Source organism: Camelus ferus, chromosome 4, assembly GCF_009834535.1.
Source record: "Camelus ferus isolate YT-003-E chromosome 4, BCGSAC_Cfer_1.0, whole genome shotgun sequence".
NCBI lineage: Eukaryota > Metazoa > Chordata > Mammalia > Artiodactyla > Camelidae > Camelus > Camelus ferus.
The window spans coordinates 48,590,497-48,611,573 of record NC_045699.1 but is presented as its reverse complement, the minus strand read 5'-3'; the positions used below and the strand labels follow the sequence as shown (position 1 = coordinate 48,611,573).

Genomic DNA, 21,077 nt, shown 5'->3' with positions numbered 1-21,077 from the left:
AGAGATAAGGGTTAAAGTGCTGAGAGAAGGAAGAAAGGGGGTATCCCCTTGCTTAGCCTCTTTACAGCACCTCCCCAGCTCCCCTCTCTCCTCCCTGTCTTCCGGTCTCCCCCCCCCCCTCAGCTCCCCTCTCCCGCCCCTCCTCTCACATCTCTCCACTCGTCCCCCGACTGCCCCGCCTGGCTCCCAGAGCCGCCTATTTTCTCGACAGGTCGTGGGGGTCCCGCGAGCCCTCCCCACCCGGCCCCCGACCCCTCCAGGCAGCGCAACGGTCCCTTTTCCAGCCCCGCGCGCGCCCACCGTCCCTGCTCCCTCCTCCTACCCTGTGAGCTGGCTCCGCAATGGGAAATGAGACCAGTTACCCGGTGGAGATGTGCTCCCACTTTGACCAAGATGAAATTAAACAGCTGAGCAAGCGGTTTAAGAAGCTGGACTTGGACAAATCGGGCACCCTGAGCGTGGAGGAGTTCATGTCCCTGCCCGAGCTGCAGGAGAACCCGTTGGTGCAGCGAGTGATCGACATCTTCGACACTGACGGCAACGGAGAGGTGGACTTCAGGGAGTTCATCCTGGGGACCTCCCAGTTCAGTGTCAGGGGAGAAGAGGAGCAGAAGCTGAGGTTTGCTTTCAACATCTACGACATGGACAAAGACGGCTACATTTCCAACGGGGAGCTCTTCCAGGTGCTGAAGATGATGGTGGGGGACAACCTGGAAGACTGGCAGTTGCAGCAGCTCGTGGACAAAACCATCATCGCGGTGGACAAGGACGGCGACGGCAAAATATCCTTCCAGGAATTCAGTGCTGTGGTCGGAGGCCTGGAAGTCCACAAGAAGTTGGCGGCAATTTTTTGAGCTTTCCTAAGAGCTCCACCCAACAACTTTTTCTTTCTTCTCTGTCTCTTCAAAGATCAGCTCAAGAGGCCCAGCAGCTGTCTCTCTGACCTGCTGGGAAGTATTTCTCCTTGTGAAGCAACATTTTCTAACACCAACCTCGACTACGGCAGTTATTAATTCTTCCGCTGTCAGTGATTCAGGGTAATGGTATCACCCTGAGTCCTGACTAGGGGAGAACATGAAGGGAGTGTGGGGGAAAGAAACGGAAATGAATTTTATGAACATCTTTGTCTTTGTTTTGATTCAGAGACTAAACTATAAAGAGTTAAGAACTTTTAAAGTTCAAAAATAAGAAAATGTACATCTTTTCCTTTACTTCTCATATCTTTATATATGGAAAAAAATTGCACGATTCAAATCAGGTGTTAGGTGAACTGTTTCCATTTACTTGTGGTGTTCAGGTGTCTTTTGACAGGTTGTTAACTGCTAATTGTAGCAACAGGGGATGACTATATTTCTCTTGGCTGAGCATCTTTTAATCACCTCTCTCTAGGCAACAAACACCCATCTTTCCTTTTCTAAAACCAAAGCCCAATCCCCCTGGTGCATCCAGAAATCTCTGAGCATGTCTTGGGGGTTAGGAATCCTGTCAGGCTCCTCCTGTTTCATTGCTCCAGCTCCTGAACAGAAAATGTTCAGGACAGAAACTCAGGGCTCTTGTAAGAAATACAAAGCCGGGACTAAATGCCCAACCTAACTCTCGGTCTCCGTGGAGGTGCATTTTCAGAATTGGCTGCCCACTCCAGTATTAAATTTCGTTAAGGGGGCTTCCACTCAAACAGGGCAGAGAACTTCCAGGAAAGTTCTCTCACCTCCAATACTCAGCCCCACTCCAGTTGGACAGAATGGGACAGATTCAGAATCATCTTTCCAATAGGCAGAGGCGGTGAAGATTCTAGCTGCAGTGGAGTCTCCCCTGGATGCTGAAGTGCTGTTGCTCCTGGTACTCAAGAGGTGCAGAGATGGACAGGCACCTCTCTGCAGCAAAGGTGGATGCTGTCTTCACTGGCAAAGCTTAGTTTTGAAAGTCAGACCTGGACCTGGCAGGGCAGCTGAGAGCTTTCTCATCCTGGGAAGCCTTTTCCCTAATGTAACAGTCATCCCAGAGTCCCTCACACCCTAAAAAAACCTGCAGCCAAGCTGTATGCTGGAGCCTGTTCACACTGGGCGAGAGCCAAAGCATGCACATCCCTCCCCAGCTCCACATACAGCGACGTCATGTCGATAGCTTGAAATCAGCAGTGGTGGGAGTAGTGCATCATGGAAAAGAGCAAAAACAGAGTTGTTTTGGTTTTGTTTGTTTTGGAGAGCCAGTGTACCAGTAATTACACTGATGCCTGCACCCTAGATGTTACCAGTTCTTTGAGGTCCCACTTACTACTGTCAGTTCCCAGAGAACAGGCTTTCCTCAGCGGAGCTGGGACAGGACTGGTCCCAACGTCTGCCACTTCCCACCGGGCCTGTTTCTCACAGTGGATCAGTCCCAGTAGAGAAGGTGCTTAAGGCTTTCAGAATACCAGGACAAGACGTGCCCTCCCTACATGTACTTAGCCAAAGGACAAAACCCAGGTGATTTTTCTCAGGACAAGTAAGATTCGTTTCAAGATTTATTATCCTTATATTTTGAAGAGGCTGGTAGCTAATCTTGTCTCTACCCCCTCAAAAAAAAAGTAGGACAAGTAAATTCACAAATTTAATTACAGTCAGAGCACCCATCTACCACGGCACTCTGCCATACTTTTTATTTGATAAATTACTTATGAACCACAAAGAATAGGTAGCCCTGCCCCTTTATTTCCTGTGGAGTCCTAAAAAAAAATGGATTAATGTAAATGCTCCCAACCCTGTAGCAATAAGAGTTATACCCCATTTGAGGGTAGCAGTTCAGAGATTCAGATACACCTGGATTTGGATTCAGTTACAGCTGGGTTTTTATCACAGTCTGTAATATTATCTGTGTGAGCATGAGCAAGTTACTTAACCTCTCTGTGTCATTTCTCCTTATTAAAATGAGGGTCCATCCTGCAGTTATCTTGAGGATTCAAAAAGATAAAACGTGTAAGTTCTAGAGCAAACATGTTCACTCTACTAAGGTCCTTCCCTTCCCCTCTTCCTTCTGTTTCATTAGGTGAATATATAAGGGAGACAGGAGGCCTGTTGGTTCCTTTTGAACCCTTACTTAGTTCTTAGCCACATCTGCTCTCAAGTTAACAGACTGCTTGTGTGATCCTAATTCAGAACAGAAGCAAGGTCAAGGTCCTCCGCATCCTCTCCTTGGCAGAGGGAACAACGGACTTCTCAACTGGAGAAAATTTAAAAGACTCTTGCTCTAGCCCAAGCTGTTGACTTTGTGGAGGAAACCTTGCATGAGAAAAGGGAGCATATGTAATGGCCAGCCAAGAGGGCTTCGCAAAGAGACATTGTTTATATACTCTGCAATGTGTGCATTAAAATAAGGAAATCTTAAAATTATGACAGAGGGTTTGAAACATGTTGGACTGCATATTCAAATTTAACAGGAATAGGAAAAATACTTCAGCTTCTGGAACGGCTGGAATCTACAAGCTAATTGCTTGACTAGTCTACCTAACATAGCTACCCAAGGCTTTGTGGCCGTGACCTTGAACTATGAGCCTGTTTTTAGCTTCAGCAACCAGAAAGATCTGACTGTATGGATTTTTGGGAAGAAAGATCACATTCACTTCCAAGTTAGAATGCTTTGCTTTTTTCTCTTTTTGGTTGCCAGTTGCCAACAGGTCTAGTTCTGTATAGCTCCTGGGGGTGATAGTAGCAGTTAAGGCTTATTGAACAGCTATTCCAGGTCCTGTTACATTTGCTATATCATATAATCATCATAACCACACTGTGAGGTGGGTGCCATCACCTCAGTTTCACAGATGAATGCTGTAGAGAGATCTAGAATCTTCTCCAAGGTATCCCAGCTGGTAAGTGGCAAAGCAGGGACTTGACCAGGCTTTCTGACCCCAAATACTGAGCTTTTTCCATCTCACTGCATTGCTTTCTATTTTTATGGTTCTTATATTTAATTGCCTCAGTTTTTTTTTCTGATAATATTATTAATGTAATCAAACCAAGCCTCAATTTTTACAAAAGAGGTGAATTGCTTGTCAAGGAGCAGGCAGCTCCTACCTCTTGGGTTCTATGTATTGCAAAAAGTAAACCAAACATTAGGCCAGGCAGTCTTAGATCATCTTTCACTTTCATCTCATCTTGAAAAATAAGTGACAGTATTTAGATTAAACTGACAACAGCAACCAATATGCTTTGAGGCTATAGACATCAATAACAATATGTTGTTATGAATCCTGTATTAATAGATTGTGTCTGCTCTCTGCCATATGTTGCACGCCCCAAAGCACTAGACACTGTTTTGGGGTGTTTTTTTTTTAAAAACCATAGGAAAAAATATGGCCTTAGCTCAGTTGGTTCATTCTCTAATTCTATCATGCTTTAGAGGAATTCTCAAGGAAAAACCTTCAGGAATTTTTTTTTTTATTACAAATTCCATTCTTCACATGCTATTGAGTCTCTCTGTTAGGATTTAAAGTGGGTCTTTAGTCTGTCTACTGTGCTTTATCTGTTTTGCCTGCCTTAAAAAGGGAGAGGCTTGGATGGTTTTTAAGACAAAGTGGCAGCATGATGAAGGAATCCATTCACCAGAATGAATGAGAACTGGACCTCTCTCCTTTCGCACTGGCTGCCGTGGCTGTCCCAGTGCCTGGTGACTGTGTGAACAGCAGCAAACCATGTGTCAGCTCTAAAGCATTATTAGCTGATTCGTAGTGAAAAACCATAACACTGGAGGGACACTAGCAGCAATAAAAGCTGTGTGGATAAAGGAGAGCTGAGAGTCTGAGAGCTCTTAGGCTAACTCTGACCCACAAATAAATTGTTGTTAGTTTTACATGATGTTTGTTCTCACAACGTTTTGTGTATGTGTATGCGTCTGTAGGTTGTCAATTTAAAAAATAGTAAGATCTTAAGTAAAGATCAAACTGGGCATAAAGGAAGGCTGGCCACCCCGGGATGGGAGTGGCCTTTTATTGGCTAAGGTACCTCTGCAGCATGGGGCTGAAATTAAAAGTCTCAATAAAGGGAAAGTGGTATGTTCCAGTCTTTGGTAAAAAAGCTCAAGGTGAACAGAAGTGTTCATTATTTTTCAAAAATAAAGCAACTGGTCATAAAACATCCCAACAACTGTTATTTTCTAACTGAAACAATAGAAGAGTGTCCAATAATCAAAACAAATAGCACCATATAGAATTTCAAACATCTGTATAATAAAATCTAACAAAACAGAGCTAACAGGAAAGCTTAAAAGTGGAGAAAACATGTGGTAGGAAAGGGGTTAGTAGCTCTTTTTAGTAAAAATCCTCACCTTTTCTGAAATGCGTAAGTGGGCAAAGGATATAAATATATAATTCATACATGGGGAGATAGGAAAAACATATAAAAAGTAGTCCACCACACTAATTAATAAATAAAAGTTGGAATACCTAACACAGGAAAAAATGATTAGTTGTAAAACACGCGTGGCGAGGCTATGAAGGTCCTGTGCATTGGGGCATTTTTGCAAATCACTGGCAATGATTTTCACACCCTTGAGGACCATTTCACACATCACAAGAAACAGTTGTATCATCTGACCTGGTAAGCCCAACCATGGCAATATATCTAAAAGAAAGAATCAAAAGTTGTTTTTTAAATGCTATACGCAAAAGATTTTTTATCGCAGCAGTATTTGTTATATATATAATTAAACAACGTTAAAGAAAATTAAACACTTGACAGTTTCAGAGTAGTCAAGTCAATCACAGTAAAATAATAGTTGATAATATAAAGCCATTAAAAGTAATAAAATGACTATGTAAACCCATAAATTTTTAGAATATAGTAAGTTTTTTTTTAAAACGTAATTGTTATATTAACATATAACAGAATTTATAACTCTGGAAAATAATATATGTATATGGTCATAGTTCAGAAGAGAAAATGAAGAATTGAAAGTAATTGTTTATATAGTTAAAGGATAATATAGTAATTGTTTATATAGCAAAAAGTAAAATAATCACCTCAAATTTCATTTTTAGAAATATTTTTCTGATTGTTTTATTAATAAATTAAGACTCTTCATAAAACTGCACAGAGGAGCTAATGTTGCACTTTAAGCACCAGGTCCATGGCTAAAAGATGGGTGCCCAAACCTGGAGGGGCGGGTGTCTGGGAGCACAAGGAGCAGAAAGAGGGCATCTGGGCAGCGCCGTGTTGAGAGGCCAGTAAGCAGATTGCAGGTTAGAGCAGACAGATGTGCCACAGCCCTCAGATGGGGAAAGCTGGATGGAACATCCTGTGGACCCAGATTTCGCTGGCCATCTAGATTATTTTCTTATCCAATTGTGTGAGCACTGATAACTTCGCTCATGCGGTGTCTCCCTGGATTTTGCAAATCATCTCCTCTTTTGTTTCTTTTGTTTAATGTGATCGTTCAGTCTGTTTTCAATGATGAGAAAGTTCTAGATTCTCTGAGTGAACATCTTCTTTCTCCCTTTTCATGATTGTTGTTATCATTTTTTTAGAAATCCCAAATGATCACACTGCGCAGTCTTACTTACCCCACTGTCTCCAGCCAGGCAAACCCTCTCCCCTGGAAGTGGTCCTTGGGACATCGAGAGCCTCATGCAGGTGCAGGTCGCCATCTTCTATCCACCTGCCTGAACAGCGAAGAAAATACATCAAAGAGGATGAAATAATCAGTGGTGTCAAAGCTGATACATGAATAAGTTGAAAATTGACCATTGGATTTGGTGATGTGGAGGCATTGTTGGCTTTGATAAGATCCTAAGCCAGGGATTAAAAGCCTGATTGGAATGGGTCCAAAAGAGGAATTGAAAGTGATGAGTACAGACCCTTTAGGGGGCCAGAGAAATTGGGTAGTTGCTGTGTCATAGATGTGGACTCGGGGCTAGGGAGGCTTAGATCATAGGATTTAACCCGTAACATCTAAGGCAAATAATGACTGAAATATTTTAACTGCATTTCTCACTGGAAGTTTCAGAACCTAGTCAGTTATCCAACCAGCTGTCAGATGTTTGAAGGGTTCACATGAGAGCAAGATACAAAGGAGGGTTTAAGCAGCAACAGAATTGGTGGTCTTGGCCTCTACACGTCGCTGGAAGCCCTGATGATTCAGACAGAGGCCACTCAAAACTTTTGATAGTACAGTCATCTCCTTTTACTTGAATCTAGCCTGTTCCTAGAAATGTGTTGGCTAGTAAGTTTCCAGATAGTATGAGTCCTTTCCATTATCTTATACTGAGAAAAACAATAAAGCACTCCTACCTCATCCAGAAACCTCAGCCAGTTTCCCTAAATAGCACTAAAACACTTTCAGACACTTATTAGTGTCTAATGTCTAATATAAAATGCATGGATTCTAATGTATGACATTCCACCAATAATTTCTGCATAATATGAAGCATTTAAAACACCAGTTCTTTAATGCTTCATGAGTGGGTGTTCGTGTGTGCATAATGCAAAGTACGCTTTCCCTCCAGAGTGCAGTGAATGTATATTAATGTAAATAAGCAATAAAATAAAATGTTAAAGAAATACAAGTATAAATAACATTTAGCAAAATAAGCAAGCAAGGTGATTTTTTGAATGGTTGCTTATTGATTGAAGAGTTAACTGAGATGGGGTGGGCTAGAGTGAGCCTGTGAAGGACTAAGTGAAGCCGCAGATACCTGAGATTCGCCTGGAGCTAAATCCTGGGACAGTCTTCTCTCCTTGGCTCTAGGGATCCCAGAAGTGTGTGGCTGTGAACTGTCAAACAAAGCTGCACATGAAGCAGTGGGATGAAGGAAATCAAAAACTTACGTTCGTTTGCATGTCTTTGCTTTCATTTCTATAGCTTTTGACAACCTGAGACTGGGCTGTGACTGCATTTCTGAATGCGATGTTTCTACCCATGTCACTTGCAGCTGCAATCATTATATCGTCTGCATCATTTAAATTTATTCCAAGGATTTGACACTGAATATTCATTGCTTCTCCTCCTCCTCTTCCTCTGACCAATGATAAATGTCAAGTTGAGCAAGTTTCACTTTATCAAACAGAAAGTTTTGGCTGGGTAATGTGGGGCAGATGCTCATATCTAATGCGTCGCACATTTAAGCAGCGTTGTCCTGGGGGAAGGACAGCTGAACTACAACCACAGCGGTACCTCTTATCAGTCAGTCTCAGACACAGCGTAAACATTTCATGGGTGCCCACAGGCAGATTATAATGGATTTTCAATTCAGATGGTGAATTTTGAATAAAAATGTTTGCAAATTGTTACAGGGAGTAGACAGAGTTCAGATGGAAGGGATACCTCTGAATGGTGTTCACTTGAAGGCAGTGCGGGCTTTGGCATCAGACACTCCTGGATCCACAGCCTGGCTTCCCCATTTATTAGCTTGTATGATCTTGGGTAGTTAATCTCTAGGAGCCTCAGTTTTCTCAAATGTGAAATGGGGATACTAACACTTAACGCATAGTACTATTGTAAGATCATAATACACATGTATGATATCTGGCACACAGATGCCCAATTTTTAAAAAAGGCAACTAATTTTATTAGTCTCATAGTACGTGGCTGTAAACAACAGAAGTTTAAAGAAAGAAATGTATAAAATAAACTGAATACAGCCTGTTTGTTATTGGGCTAATAAAAGGAAAATAAGATTAAATATCGTTAAGCACAAGAGAGGGACACCATGCTTTTAAAGGCAACGTGATTCACTGTAAGTTACACTTTTCTTCATCTTGGCACCACCAGTCTGTTTAGTGTTTTTCTGAGAGTTTGATGGTGTTAAAGTCCAGAAGGAACCCCCTCCAGTTTGTTCTTCATCCACAGCAGTAGTAACTCAATTGAATCCTTCTGAGATTAGCCATATCCTGTACACGTTACAACAGGGCCAGGTCAAGGGCTATTTTCAGACACATCTGTATATACTTTCCGGAGATCAGGGTTATACAGTTGGTCACCACTTGTACAGAGATGTCCCAGAGAAAGCCCCAGTACCTGAGTAGCCCTCAGGGCCTGATACACCAGCATTCCTTGTCCCTAAGGCTGGCTCCCCCTTCATTCTCAGGTGCTGTGCTAGTGTTCCTGCCTGTGTCCCTGTTCTCTGAGACCTGGTGCTTGCTCTGTGCTCCTGCTCACCTCCAGTCTTTCCTTCTCCTGGGATCCTAGCACCCATCTTTGTTCCAGAGCCACTGCCTGAAGTAATGTCAAGGAGGAAAAGAGATTCCATGGCCCAGAGCCTGAAATCTCCAAGCTCTGCCTCTGAACTGTGGCCCTCAACTTGACTTCCTGCCATACAGAGGTCTAGCCGCGCCTGAGCCATCCTGACTGGCTGCTTCTCCAAGCCTGGGAGCAGAGGCGGGGAGAATGAGAGAAGGGAAAACGCCTTCAAGAGGGTGAGAGATCACTCAGGTCGGTCGGCTGAGATGAGCTAGGAGTGCAGGCTCTGGAGCCAGGCTGCCTGGGTGTGAGCCCCAGCTCTGACCTTTACTAGTATGTGACCTGGGACAAGTCACTTAGCTCCTTTGTTGCTAAGTTTTCTCACCTATAAAATGGAGACAGTAACAGTACCTCCCTCATGGGTCATTAGGAAGTAAGCAAGTCTACACTGATAAAGCCCTCAGAACTGTGCCTTCCACATATTAAGTGCCGAATAATTATCAATGATCATAGTAATAACCAGAAGCCTCCAACAAAGGGATGGCACCCTGGCTCCTTAGCATTGGCTTGTGGGATCTTGACTATCATGGGGCATAAAAGTTTGCTTCCTCTCTAGACTTGAACTGACTGAAGGCAGGGACATAACCCTCCCTTCTCCACCCAGTGGTACTTGGAAGAGTGCCTGGCACATAGCGGCCCTCAAGGTATCCAGTGTCTTTCTTCCTGCAGGGTTGACTGGCCAGCAGGGTCCATGACTGAATGATACCTAGTAGGTAGAGAACTCATGTAAATCACTTAGCAAAGTGCCTGCTGAGTGTGTTGAAGTTGCTATAAGGTTGCAGTCGTTGCTGTGGCTGCCGTTTCAGTTGTAGAGCAGAAAGAGCCCAGGATTTGTGCTAAATAAACACTGACTTATAGACCAGCTTTGTCGCTTAAAAGTGCAGGGACTTCAGCTTCCTCAACTGTAAGTTGCAATTATAATACCCACCTCAGTGCAAAAAAACTAAACAATCAGTAAGCTGGCCCCTTCTCTTTCTCCTCCATGGCTGCCTAGTTTTGTGACCTGGCTCAATTTCTTTCATTCCTCTGGTCACAGTTTCCTCATCTGAAAAATAAAGACGTTGAACTAGATGACTTAAATGTCAAAACTGTTAAACTCATCATCTTTTCCCCTTAAACCTACTCCTTCTCTGTCCCTGGGAGAGGTTCTTTCCTTGATAACTATTCAGTGTTTTAATACATTGAATTGTTTCAGATCTCAGTCTCTCTCTATCTCTATCTCCATCTCTCAGTGTCTCTCTTGAGACCGTAGGGTGGTCTAGACTCAGGGCTTCTGCATGACTCCAGGGACCATCATACAGTTGGTCTGGGTGTGGGTAGCACCCCAGGAATTGGGCCTTGCAGCCGCCCTTGGTCCTGGCTGGATTCCTTTCACAGTGTAGGATAGTAAAGTCTGCAGAGCATGCAGCGGGGACTGTCTCCAGTTTACCTTGGGTTCAGCAAAAAAGAATCTGTATCCAGGAGTGAACAAGCGTGGAGCCAGGTGGAGCATCACATTCATGGCCTATCCTTTCCTCTCCTGTTTTGCACAGACTTTGCAAATGGGCATCAAACACTTCTCTGGACTCTTTGTGCTGCTGTGCATCGGATTTGGTCTGTCCATCTTGACCACCATCGGTGAGCACATAGTGTACAGGCTGCTGCTCCCACGCATCAAGAACAAATCTAGGCTGCAATACTGGCTCCACACCAGCCAGGTGAGTGTCGCACGCATCTGGCTTCAGTATTCTTAAATGTCAGAATTCCCAGTTAAGGGAGAATCCAGAACCTCAGGTCAGACTGACAGATGACAAGCTAGCAAGAAAACCAGGGTGGTGGAGACTCTATCAATGCACAAGGTGGAGTTCCCTCTATCCCATTAATTCTCTTGCCCCTTAAATTAAGCAGCCCTGCAGTGCCCCTTCCTTTCACATAACCCTCCACCGTTACTCACAATGGAAGCAGTAGCACTGCTGTTAACCTGGCTTCGCTTAGTGACAATCTGAAGAGGTGGTGTGAAAGATTTGTTTCCTATAGGTTCTTTTCTTGCCAAAATTGAAACCCATTAAGTGAGTTTGAAGTCCCCATTTCCCTTTAGACAAACCCACCAGCCCCAGTCCTCTCTGCATTTTCAACAACCCAGACCTTTGAAGTTCACTGGTGCTAAGGCCACACTCACAGGACTGAAGTTCCTTCGTGTAATTCAGACACCTACGCACTCACTTCCTGGGAGAACTGAAACCGTCGGGCAGTCCTCCATTCAGGGTCATCCATTTGCACATCTTGCTCTGAAGGCAGCTGGCATGGAGAGCTCAAATATACTCAGAAGGCTTCTCACTGATGAAGGGGCTCTAGTGAAGGCAGCAGTGCCACCTGAGCACGGTGAGGGGCAGGGCCGGAGAGCCGTCCTGAGCTCCGGTGATGGGCTCCCTCCTGCTTCGCAGGGCACCACGACTGCCTGCCAGTTCTGCCGCCTTTGCCCCATTCATCTGTTATGCTGACTCTGCTTTGTTAACACAATACTTTTTTTTTCTAGACTGGTCACTATCATTGGTTCAGTTACATTTGAACCCTGTTCTTCTTACTTTCATCCTCAAACGTGTTTGGTCTCCGGAGAACTCTGCAGACAACTGATCCTCTCCGTTGTATGTTAGCATGAGTTGTTTCTTTCTCAGGATGCCTTTCCTTTGTTGTGGCTGCTAAGAAGTCAGACTTAAGTTTTGTACAAAGCCCTTTGCCACACATTAGTTTCTATGTGATAACTCTTCTTTTTCACATACCTTTTTACAACTCAGAGCACTTCTATGCTTCCTATCAAATTACTTTTTTTTTCTTCAGGTAGAATAATTACTTATAATTAGAATTCTTGTTCTCTAGAGATTTGGGACTGAACATTGATCTATTTTCTGGTATCCCTGGAAATTTGTTTAAAGAAGCTGAGGTTTGTAACGACAGGATTAAATTTCAGGGTGTACGTTGTCCCCTGGTTGTGTGTTTCTGATGATCTCTACATGTGAATCTGTTCTTTCCACCAGAGGTTACATAGAGCCCTAAACACATCATTTGCAGAGGAAAAGCAGCAGCGTTTCAAGACTAAACATGTGGAAAAGAGGTAAGAAGAGACCGGTGCGAAGGTGTCAATCGTATCTGTTAAGAGTTTAGAGATGTAACTGAGACTTCATGCTCAAGAGAAAAAATTATGTATAATTAAAATCAAATCAGGACCAAATTGTTCATAAACACAGTTAGCAAAAATATGTGGTTTCCAATAGAGAGAAATAAAACAGACAAAATAAGAAACACATTTGTACACAGATGTGCACTGAAATGCAGAAGAGGCGATACCGGTTGTGGGTAAAGTGCAGGTGTGGTCTCCAGGGTCCAGCACCTGGATCCAAGCCCTGCCTCCAACACTTACAGCATGTGTGGTCTTGGGCAAGTTATTTACTCAACCCCCCTGTGCCCCAATTTCCTCATCTGTGAAAATGAGATAAATAGAGGACCTGCTTTCTAGAGATGCTGTCAGGATTAAATGAGATAATACATCGACAGCCCCCCAAAACAAAGCTATTTTAGTTATTATTGTGTACAAAATACACAGAAGCCTTAATTCATAAGTACCTCAGGCAATTAATTGCACGCGATATTGCCCTTTTGGCTTGCTTCCACTCCCCACTCCTTTCCAGCACTCCTAGGAATATGCCACAGGCGTGTTCTGCTTAAGCCATTTCCTGCCACTGTGACCGCAAACTCCCCAGAAAAGAGCGTCTCATTAATGGGAAGTAACAAGCATTAAATGCATAGATGACATTTAAAAACTGAAACTTTGCACCTTCCCCACGTCCAGCCTGTGGAAGACTGTTGCCTCATTCATGATGGCCAAAGATGTCAGGAGCATTGAGGCCTGTTCCTGGCTGGCCTCGGTGGCATGCTGCCTGAGGCGGCCTCCTGGTTCTCTCATATGTCCAGAGGCCTCGTTTTACCATTACCTCCAAGCAACTAACTCTGTCATCTGTGGCGGAGCCTCAGCTCAGAGCTCGGCTTTCTGGGTAATTTTGAAATCTGACCCTCACACTTCTCATTCACCATAGAGGAAAAGGGAAAGGGGGTGGAAAACAGGATTCTTTTTCCTTGTTTGTACCTCCTCAGGGGTCTGCTGCAGTCCCCTTCTCTGCAGTTTGCATTGAGCTTTTCAGAATCGTTTCCATTACCTCTGAAGGCCACTCTTTCCAGTCGGCAGTAAGCACACCCGCCTCTCCGCCTCTCAGGCTGTGGGGTTCCTGTGTCACTGCAGCCCTGCCAGCACAAGCTGCAGACTAGTCAGGTCGCAGCTGTTCTCTGTTGTGTTACTTGTATTTTTTCTGTAATAATTTTTAACATACATTTTTAACTAGAGAGGAACACAGGAAGACATCGCAGCCAAGACACCATCTCATGATAACAAAACATTCGTTTTCCAGCCATAATCGAAACAGGAAGCCGAGCAATCCCATGTCTGACTGTGATGTGACTCCCATTCACAGCTCTCACCTAAATTCACAACCAAAACTGTCTTCCCCTCAACTTCTCCACTTCTCTTGGCAGATTCCCTTCTGGAGCCCTGTATTTTGAAAAGGAGCTAAGGCAACATGCTCTCCTGCCTTATTGGGCTCATATTTCCCAGGCCACCTCCCTGCAACCCAAAACCCACCTGTAACCCTTCAAATGCCATGAGTGTTGGAGATCCCACAGCTGCACATCTTTCTGAGGGGTCTAGTGGAGGACTGAACCTCAATGTCACATAATTGCTCTCTGGGAGCTTTTTAGTGTTAAATACAGTTCATTCATTGGCCTCCTTACCATCTAAGGCTGAAGGAAAGCTTGGTACAAAACACAACGGAAACACTGTAGAGGCCAACAACACAAGATGTGTATCTCTTCCAATAGACACCATATCTGACCTTGGGCATCTGTCCTCTTGCATGAGTAGGTGGCTCAGAGCCGTGTGCCAATTATCAGAGGACTTGCGATGCTAGCACCCAGAGTGTATCGTGGAATTCAGCTTTTGCTTATTCTTCTTATTATATTCCCAGATGTAGGTACAAAGCTCTAGAGAAAACCAGATTGGCTATTTCTGCCTACCTGATTTCTGTGGTTGCTTGGACATTCCAGGAAAATGTGTTAATGTCTGCCTTCCAGGTTTTCTCCACTGTGAATTATTCCATGATCTTAGAGTTAGGTCTGTTGGCTTGAAAACTCTCCCTCTTTATTGGAAGAGTATCTGTGTGAATGTGTCTGCTATGACTTGACATCTCTCCTGTGTGCTCCATATTTAGTGAATGAATAAAACAACAGATAAATGAATTACTAACATATGGGTTTGAGGAAAGGCCTGGAGGAATTTTATCTATGATGTGAAAGTAGATGTTGCCCTTTTTTTATTTAAAACAGAGGGGAAAAGTGGATGTGGCAAAAGACTATATATTGTTCTTGGTTTATTCAACATGTGATTTCATGTAAACTTTGGTCTGTCCTTCACTCCACTGGGTTTCCAATACACTCCCCTTTTCTCTTTACTCTCACCCCAAGATACACAAAAACTGTAAATCATATAATACACACCACAAACAAGAATGTTTTGAAATTACTCAAACTCAGTAAGAAAAGATTTGAAGGAAAAATTAAAGGGAGTTGTGAGGCTAGAAGGAAACTGTAATGGCACCTCTAAGCCAGCATAAAGCCAGTGGAGCTGGGCTCATTAAACAACAGTGAGTTGCTTATGAATCTGTGGGTCAGCTGTGCAGTCTACTGATCTGGGCCAAACTTGGCTGATGGTGGCCACATTTGGTTATATATCTGCAGCCAGCTTGTGGGGAAGGGGAGGGCAGCTGAGGGCTGGCTGGTCTAGGATGACCTCAGGTGGTCAACTGGGAAGACTGAGGACTCTCTCCAATGGTCGATTAGCACCCAGCAGACCAGTCCAGACTGGATCACACTGCAGCAACATGGTTCTGAGGCAGGCAGTGGAAATGTGCGAGGCTCAGGACCACCGGCCACTTCTGCCACTCTCTCTTGGCCAGATGAAGTCATGAGACCGGACCAAATTCAAGAGGAAGGGAAAGAAGACGTCCCCCCCCCCCACCTTGATAAGGATGGGCTGCGAAGTCACAGTTCAGAGAGGCATGGATGAAAGGACGAACAAAGATTATGACCCCATTTGCAATCTACCACAGGGCACGATGAAACAGAATCACCCCATCAAGTCCTTGTATTTGTGTTCTTATCCATGTGACTGAATCAACACTTTCTCTCCCTTTTCCCCTCCCTCTGTGGGTCCTCCCCTTCTCCTCCTGTCAAGTGAGAGTCCAGAAATAAAGTCTTGATTCAGTTACATGGTGGGGAACAAAGACACAAGGACTATATTCAGTGTTTGTTTTCTTTTGCCCTGTGGTAGATGGCAGAAGTGGTCGTAATCCTTCTCTTCCTCCTTCTTCTTCAACGAGGCCGGAAGAAATCAACAGCTATGCTGCTTGGGGCTCTAACCTGCTCTTGTAGCAAGTTACTCTTCTCATTGCATCTGACTGTCAACGTGTATTTCAGAAACCAGCACCCCTCCTCCTGGGCCTGGCCAGCAGCAGCTCTTTTGGTCCACAGCCATCACTATGATGGCGTTAGGTGATTCAACGTGAGCTGAAAAAAAGATTTCGAATCTATTTCTATTTGACCCATTATTCAGTGAGAACTTGAGGCTTTTTTATTGATGTGGTTTGTTTTGTTTGTTTTTAAGCTTCAGACCTCAGCTGTCATTCTCAACCCACAGTCAACCTTATAAAGGGAAACTTTTTGCTGAATCCTACAGCTTGCATGCTTTTATCCTCCTCAGACTCAGCTAGTAAACATCAGGGTGGTCCTGTGGGACTAAGGATGAGTCAGGTCAGAATATCAGCAGGCACGTGCTTAGCGTCCAACAGATGAAGAAACAGAATCTCACTTCTACCAAAGCACCATCTTTATAGTCATAGACTGTTTCAAGGCAGCATGGCTCTCTGAGGCTCTCTGTGCCTCACTGGCAAGAATATAGAAAAGCATCTAAGGTTCTTCATGAAAGAATGTGCCACAGCCTGAACCATCAGCCCTCCAGGTGATACACCCATTCCAGTTTCAGGGCAGCATGAGACTTGATGAGACCTTGAACTTCAGTTGAAAAGAATTGCATTGGCTCCTTCTGTCCCCCTGACACCAGCAGGCAGTCTGTCCACGGCTCTGTGACTCCATCTCTATCTGTGTACTCAGCTCCATATTAGTCACACAGGAAGTGGCTAACAGATGGGGAATGGCACTTTGAGAGCTGCAGAGTAGAAGTTCAATCTAAAGTGTCTCTTGGTTTCCTAGGTCCAACATGGGACCCCGTCAGCTCTCAGTGTGGAACACTTCCAATCTGAGTCATGACAACCGACGGAAATACATCTTCACTGATGATGGAAGACAAAACCAGCTGGGCCTCTGGACACACCAGGACATCCCTCTCCCGCCCAGGAGAAGAGAGCTCCCTGCCTCACTGACCACCAACGGAAGAGCGGACTCCCTAAGTGGGGCTCGGAACTCAGTGATGCAGGAGCTCTCAGAGCTGGAGAAGCAGATTCAGGTGATCCGGCAGGAGCTGCAGCTGGCCGTGAGCAGGAAAACGGAGCTGGAAGAGTATCAAAGGACAAATTGGACTTGTGAGCCCTAGCTGGCCATGCTGCTCCCCGTTCTCAGTTCCTGGCCTTCCTCTGCGCCCTTGAGACACTTTGTATGCTCTTTTGTAACTACTAACCAAGGTGTGCGCAAGCTGAGGTCAAGGTCCTCTTAGAAGTCAAGCCTAAAAAGCAGTGGCTGGTCTTCTTCTCAAGCTTAGTCCTCGGTCTCCAGAGTAGGAGTCTTTTTCGGAGCAGGAGTCTTAGTCAGGAGCAAACGCCGTGTGAGGGATCTGTGAAGAACCAGACAACCCAGCTCCTGTTAACCATTTCACCAGGTGCCACACTAATAGTTCTGGTTTTTAGCCCTTTCGCTGCTCTGTCAGCAGCAGGAGATAAAATTGTTACTCATCCCTGTGTCTTACTGGGTTGTTGGTTTTAATCTCGGGATAGAGCAGGATTATCCAGGGTTGTGGCTTTTGCCACAGCTCCCCAGTCCAGATTTGTCCTTACATTCTGAATGGGGAGCCACGGAAGAGCTAGAGAAACTTAGGACAGGGAGGAGGGTACTTAAAAAAATTAACTGAATTCATTTGTATCACAGCGGGCCAAGGACTGATTGAGTCAGGCAAGAGCCATGGTTTTAAAAGGGTCCTGGATCTTCAGCACCATCCTGACTAACATTTAGTAGCAACATGTTTACTGTGCAAGGAGACAGGGATGTGGTGGGCAGGAAGAGGACGGGCAGAGAGGCATTAAAAACGTGTACCAAAAGCTCTGGGCCAGAAAAGCGATTTGGCTAAGGAAAGGATTGGATAATCCTAATCTAACTAAGCATCTCCGCTATAGTGTGTGCCTTTTACAAAGGAAAGAGAAAGAAAAGCCAAGCAAGGATGTGGCCTTAGGATGGAACTGGAATATCCCTGCTTATTGCCTGTGCAGCAGGACATGTGAGCTGGCACTGTGGGTTAAGGGAAAATGTTCTGCAAACGATATAGTAGGCTGTTTTCAGATCAGCAGTCACCTATGTCTTAGCTGCAGGGTTTCCAGAAGTGAACCTCAAGCCTGTGGACATTACAAGCTTCAACATTCAGGAACGTGCCCTGTGCTCTTCATATCTATATGGGTAACTGCCAAGTCAGTCTCCCCAGCCTCACCTCCATCTGTGAGAAGCTGTGAATAGGCTTTGGTCCCTCTGATTGGCCCCATCTAATGCTCCCAAGAGACTGATATGAATAACCTGTTTCCCCTCTGTGTAAGCATCCCTTTGCCAGTGTGCAAGGCTTGGGCATGCAGAAAAGGAAGGGAGTATGGGAACGACAGAACTTCAGTTCCCAGTGTTAGTGTAGACAGACATTGTCTAGGAACTCATTACAACACTGACTGCCAGGGCTCTTCCCCAGAGGATGGGGCAGGGGTTGGGGGGAAGTTGGGAATTTGGATGTGGGTTTGGAAACCTCCTGTTACCAACACCCGCAGGTGACTGACATGTGGTCCAAAAATGACCCTTCAAGGAACACTGTTTTAGAAGTTTGGCTGTCCCAGGCCTGGGGAGAAGTGAGAAGATCCTTCTTGAGAGTTTCTCAAACTTCAGCACACACCTGATTCACCATCCATGCAGCCACTCCCACCCCAGGGCACCATTTAAGACTAGACTTCCTTGTTTAGCAGTTCCTTGCTTTATCTTCTCAGTATCACCTTTGCTCCTCCCCAGTCAACTGAAGGCCTGCAGTGAGTTCTCAGCGCTGTACCAAGCACTGTGCTCTGTAACAGCTGCAGATCATTGGGAAGCCGCCTCAACCACAAAATTTCTTCCCCTACTTTTGGATGCAATCCCTGCATTTCCACCAAGAGCTGCCAGTCCCCCAGGGAAAGATAACACTTTAAGCTGCAATTTGATAACACTTTAGCAATTAGTTAATTGTCTGAGAAAACCTCGGGGGGTGGATGTCTGTGCAGAAATACTGATGAGGGAGGTGGGAGGGTTCTAAAGTTAGACTCCATCAACCTCACAGATGAACAGTTCAACAATGAGAGAACAGTGAGCCATGGAAACAGAAAGGACAACTCTGCTTTGAAATGCCCATCCTCCCATGTTCTCACCCCAAACCCAGAAGCAGGTTTGCAACGGCCTTTAGAAGATTATGCCTGTTAGCCATCCCCACCTGTCTGCAACAGCTAAGGATGCTCTAGAGAATCTGCCGTCACGGTCTGTACCCCTAACTCCTGCACAGCCCGGAAGGCTGACATCCAGGTGTACCTCAGATCATGTCACAGCCATGCTCCTACCGTTGTACGTGGACATTTTTATAACTCAGCTTATATTCTGACTGTACTTGAGAAGCTGGCTATTTAAAGGAACCCAGAGGTGAATTCTTTTGTAAAGAATCCTTTTGTAATGCAATTAATTATCCCTTACTGTATCTGTTTTGTAAGTTTGAATTTTTGTATATCGGGTTTACCTTAAGCTTCTCTACTGAGGCATTCTGTGCAGTGGTGATAACATGCCAGACCACACTGCCTATCCACAAAGCAGGTGACCAGTGCATGGCTCCTCAAGTATCTTCCAAGGAACTATTTGGCCAAAATTGCGGCCAGGATGTGGCAACAAGCAGCAGGGCTGAAAGCAGGCTTATTGCCGTCAGCATTGCTTGAAATGCCTCCATGTTCTGGATGAAGGAAAAACAAAGTGTAACTGCTTGTGGTGAAATGAAGCAGTCTTCATGTTAAGTAGCAATGGTTATTTTTATCAGTAGTAACTGAACAGTGTTTTGCAATTTGTGAAACTGTGTGTTGTGTTTTGTACAAAGATTTCATGACATGGTGGGTCCTCTGAAAACCCTCCTTCCTGTTCTGCCCCACCTCTGTTCTCTCAACTCCCTTCAGGCTCAAAAACACACAGATGAAAATTCTTTAGGTGAAGAGTAGTTTTCTGGTTAAGAAGATGAGGGGTTCTACCTTGCCTCCTCTTGTGGGCTCCTATTTTATGAGATCCGGAAAGCCTCCATTTGTTCTAAGCTCTGATGCTGGGAAACCTGGAACATGACAAGCTGGCTGTGCCACACCCCACAGCCATGCTTTCCAAGGGGGAATTCCTGGCACAGGAAGCACACAGTGAAGTAACTGGGTGAATTAGAACAGACAGGGCTGCTTGGTTCATGGAAACAGTAACATCAAGGGCCTTGGGGAGTCGATGCCCAAGGTAGAAGAGCAGGGGAGCCCCTCCAACAATTAAAGACAAGGCGGAACAATGACTGGGACAGCCAAGTGAGGCGGCCACAGGGACCCAGGGGTTGAGGTCTTGACTGTGCCTGGAGGTGACTCTCCGTCATGCGTGGATCCTGCTGTTGCACAAAACTTATACGGGAGCTGCTGCTTCTGTGCCAACCGGGGAGGGGTGAGAGGAGCAGCTGCCGAGCAGGCAGAGCTCTGTGATCTAGGCGAGCCTTCTCGGTGCTGGTGCTGGTGCTGGTGCTAGGTCCGGGTCCGTGGAGCTTGGGGCTAGCGGGCACTTCCTTGGTGTGGATAAAGACTGAAGGGGAAGAAACGACTCCAGAGCCTCTCTTTATCCCAACTCGTGCTTTTGATAGGCAAACCAGAAAAGCCACACAGTCCTCACAAGAAATTTCTTTCTAGACATTGAAACCACTTCACTCTGCAATGTATCATTACCCTTTCTTCACCCACCCATGACCATGTAATCTAGGATACCCTCATTCTTGAAGTTTAGTTCCTAATTGTTTTCTGAAAATAACGTACCTATAAGTATTTTCTTAAGGTTTGTAAAGAGTGTTTGCATTGTGTCTTCATTTCAATGTGTTTGCGATCGCTCCACTCCAGGAAGAACTGAAATGCTGTCTTGTGAGCATGAAGTGAACAGGCTGTTTTGCTCCAGCCACTTTTCTTGTACAACCATGTGGATGGACTAGATGTCCTCAGGTCTTTTCCATCTTCAGTTTCTATGACTGTGGAATAAATGTTCAGATAGAAACTTCACTTCCAGACGTACTGCTGGCATTGTCTTTGGGAATTCAAATGTTGATGTGGTACCAGCCCCTTCCTAACAGGAGACCCGCTGATGCTATGATTTACGCTTAATTTTTTGGTACAGTCCAAAGTGGTACAAAATATGCTGAGAAACTCAGAGCCCTGGCATCATGAAGTTGAAATGAAATAGCTTTGTCTGTGAGAGGCATTCTAGAAAAAGCCACAATATTAAGAGGTTTCTGAAAAGCTCTG

General features: G+C 44.8%; 2 protein-coding genes across 4 annotated transcripts in view; both read left to right on the top strand.

Moving 5' to 3' along the window:
• GRIN3A (glutamate ionotropic receptor NMDA type subunit 3A) overlaps nucleotides 1-21,077 on the top strand; it is a 145,711-nt gene extending 124,634 nt beyond the window's left edge. For 2 of the 3 annotated variants that reach the window (XM_032478096.1, XM_032478098.1), the window contains 3 exons: nucleotides 10,737-10,901; nucleotides 12,219-12,295; nucleotides 16,555-21,077. In XM_032478096.1, the coding sequence (XP_032333987.1) occupies nucleotides 10,737-10,901; nucleotides 12,219-12,295; nucleotides 16,555-16,894 (582 nt within the window). In that variant the 3' untranslated portion in view covers nucleotides 16,895-21,077. Of the gene's footprint in view, nucleotides 1-3,024; nucleotides 3,136-10,736; nucleotides 10,902-12,218; nucleotides 12,296-16,554 lie in introns of those variants that run through there. The other variant, XM_032478097.1, reaches the window with a different exon arrangement.
• On the top strand, nucleotides 342-854 carry PPP3R2 (protein phosphatase 3 regulatory subunit B, beta). The gene has a single exon (XM_014559735.2). It carries the CDS (start codon nucleotides 342-344, stop codon nucleotides 852-854), a length of 513 nt encoding a protein of 170 aa, XP_014415221.1.

Coding starts and splice junctions, on each gene's coding strand:
- PPP3R2 (XM_014559735.2), top strand. CDS start 342: ATGGGAAATGAGACCAGTTACCCGGTGGAGATGTGCTCCCACTTTGAC.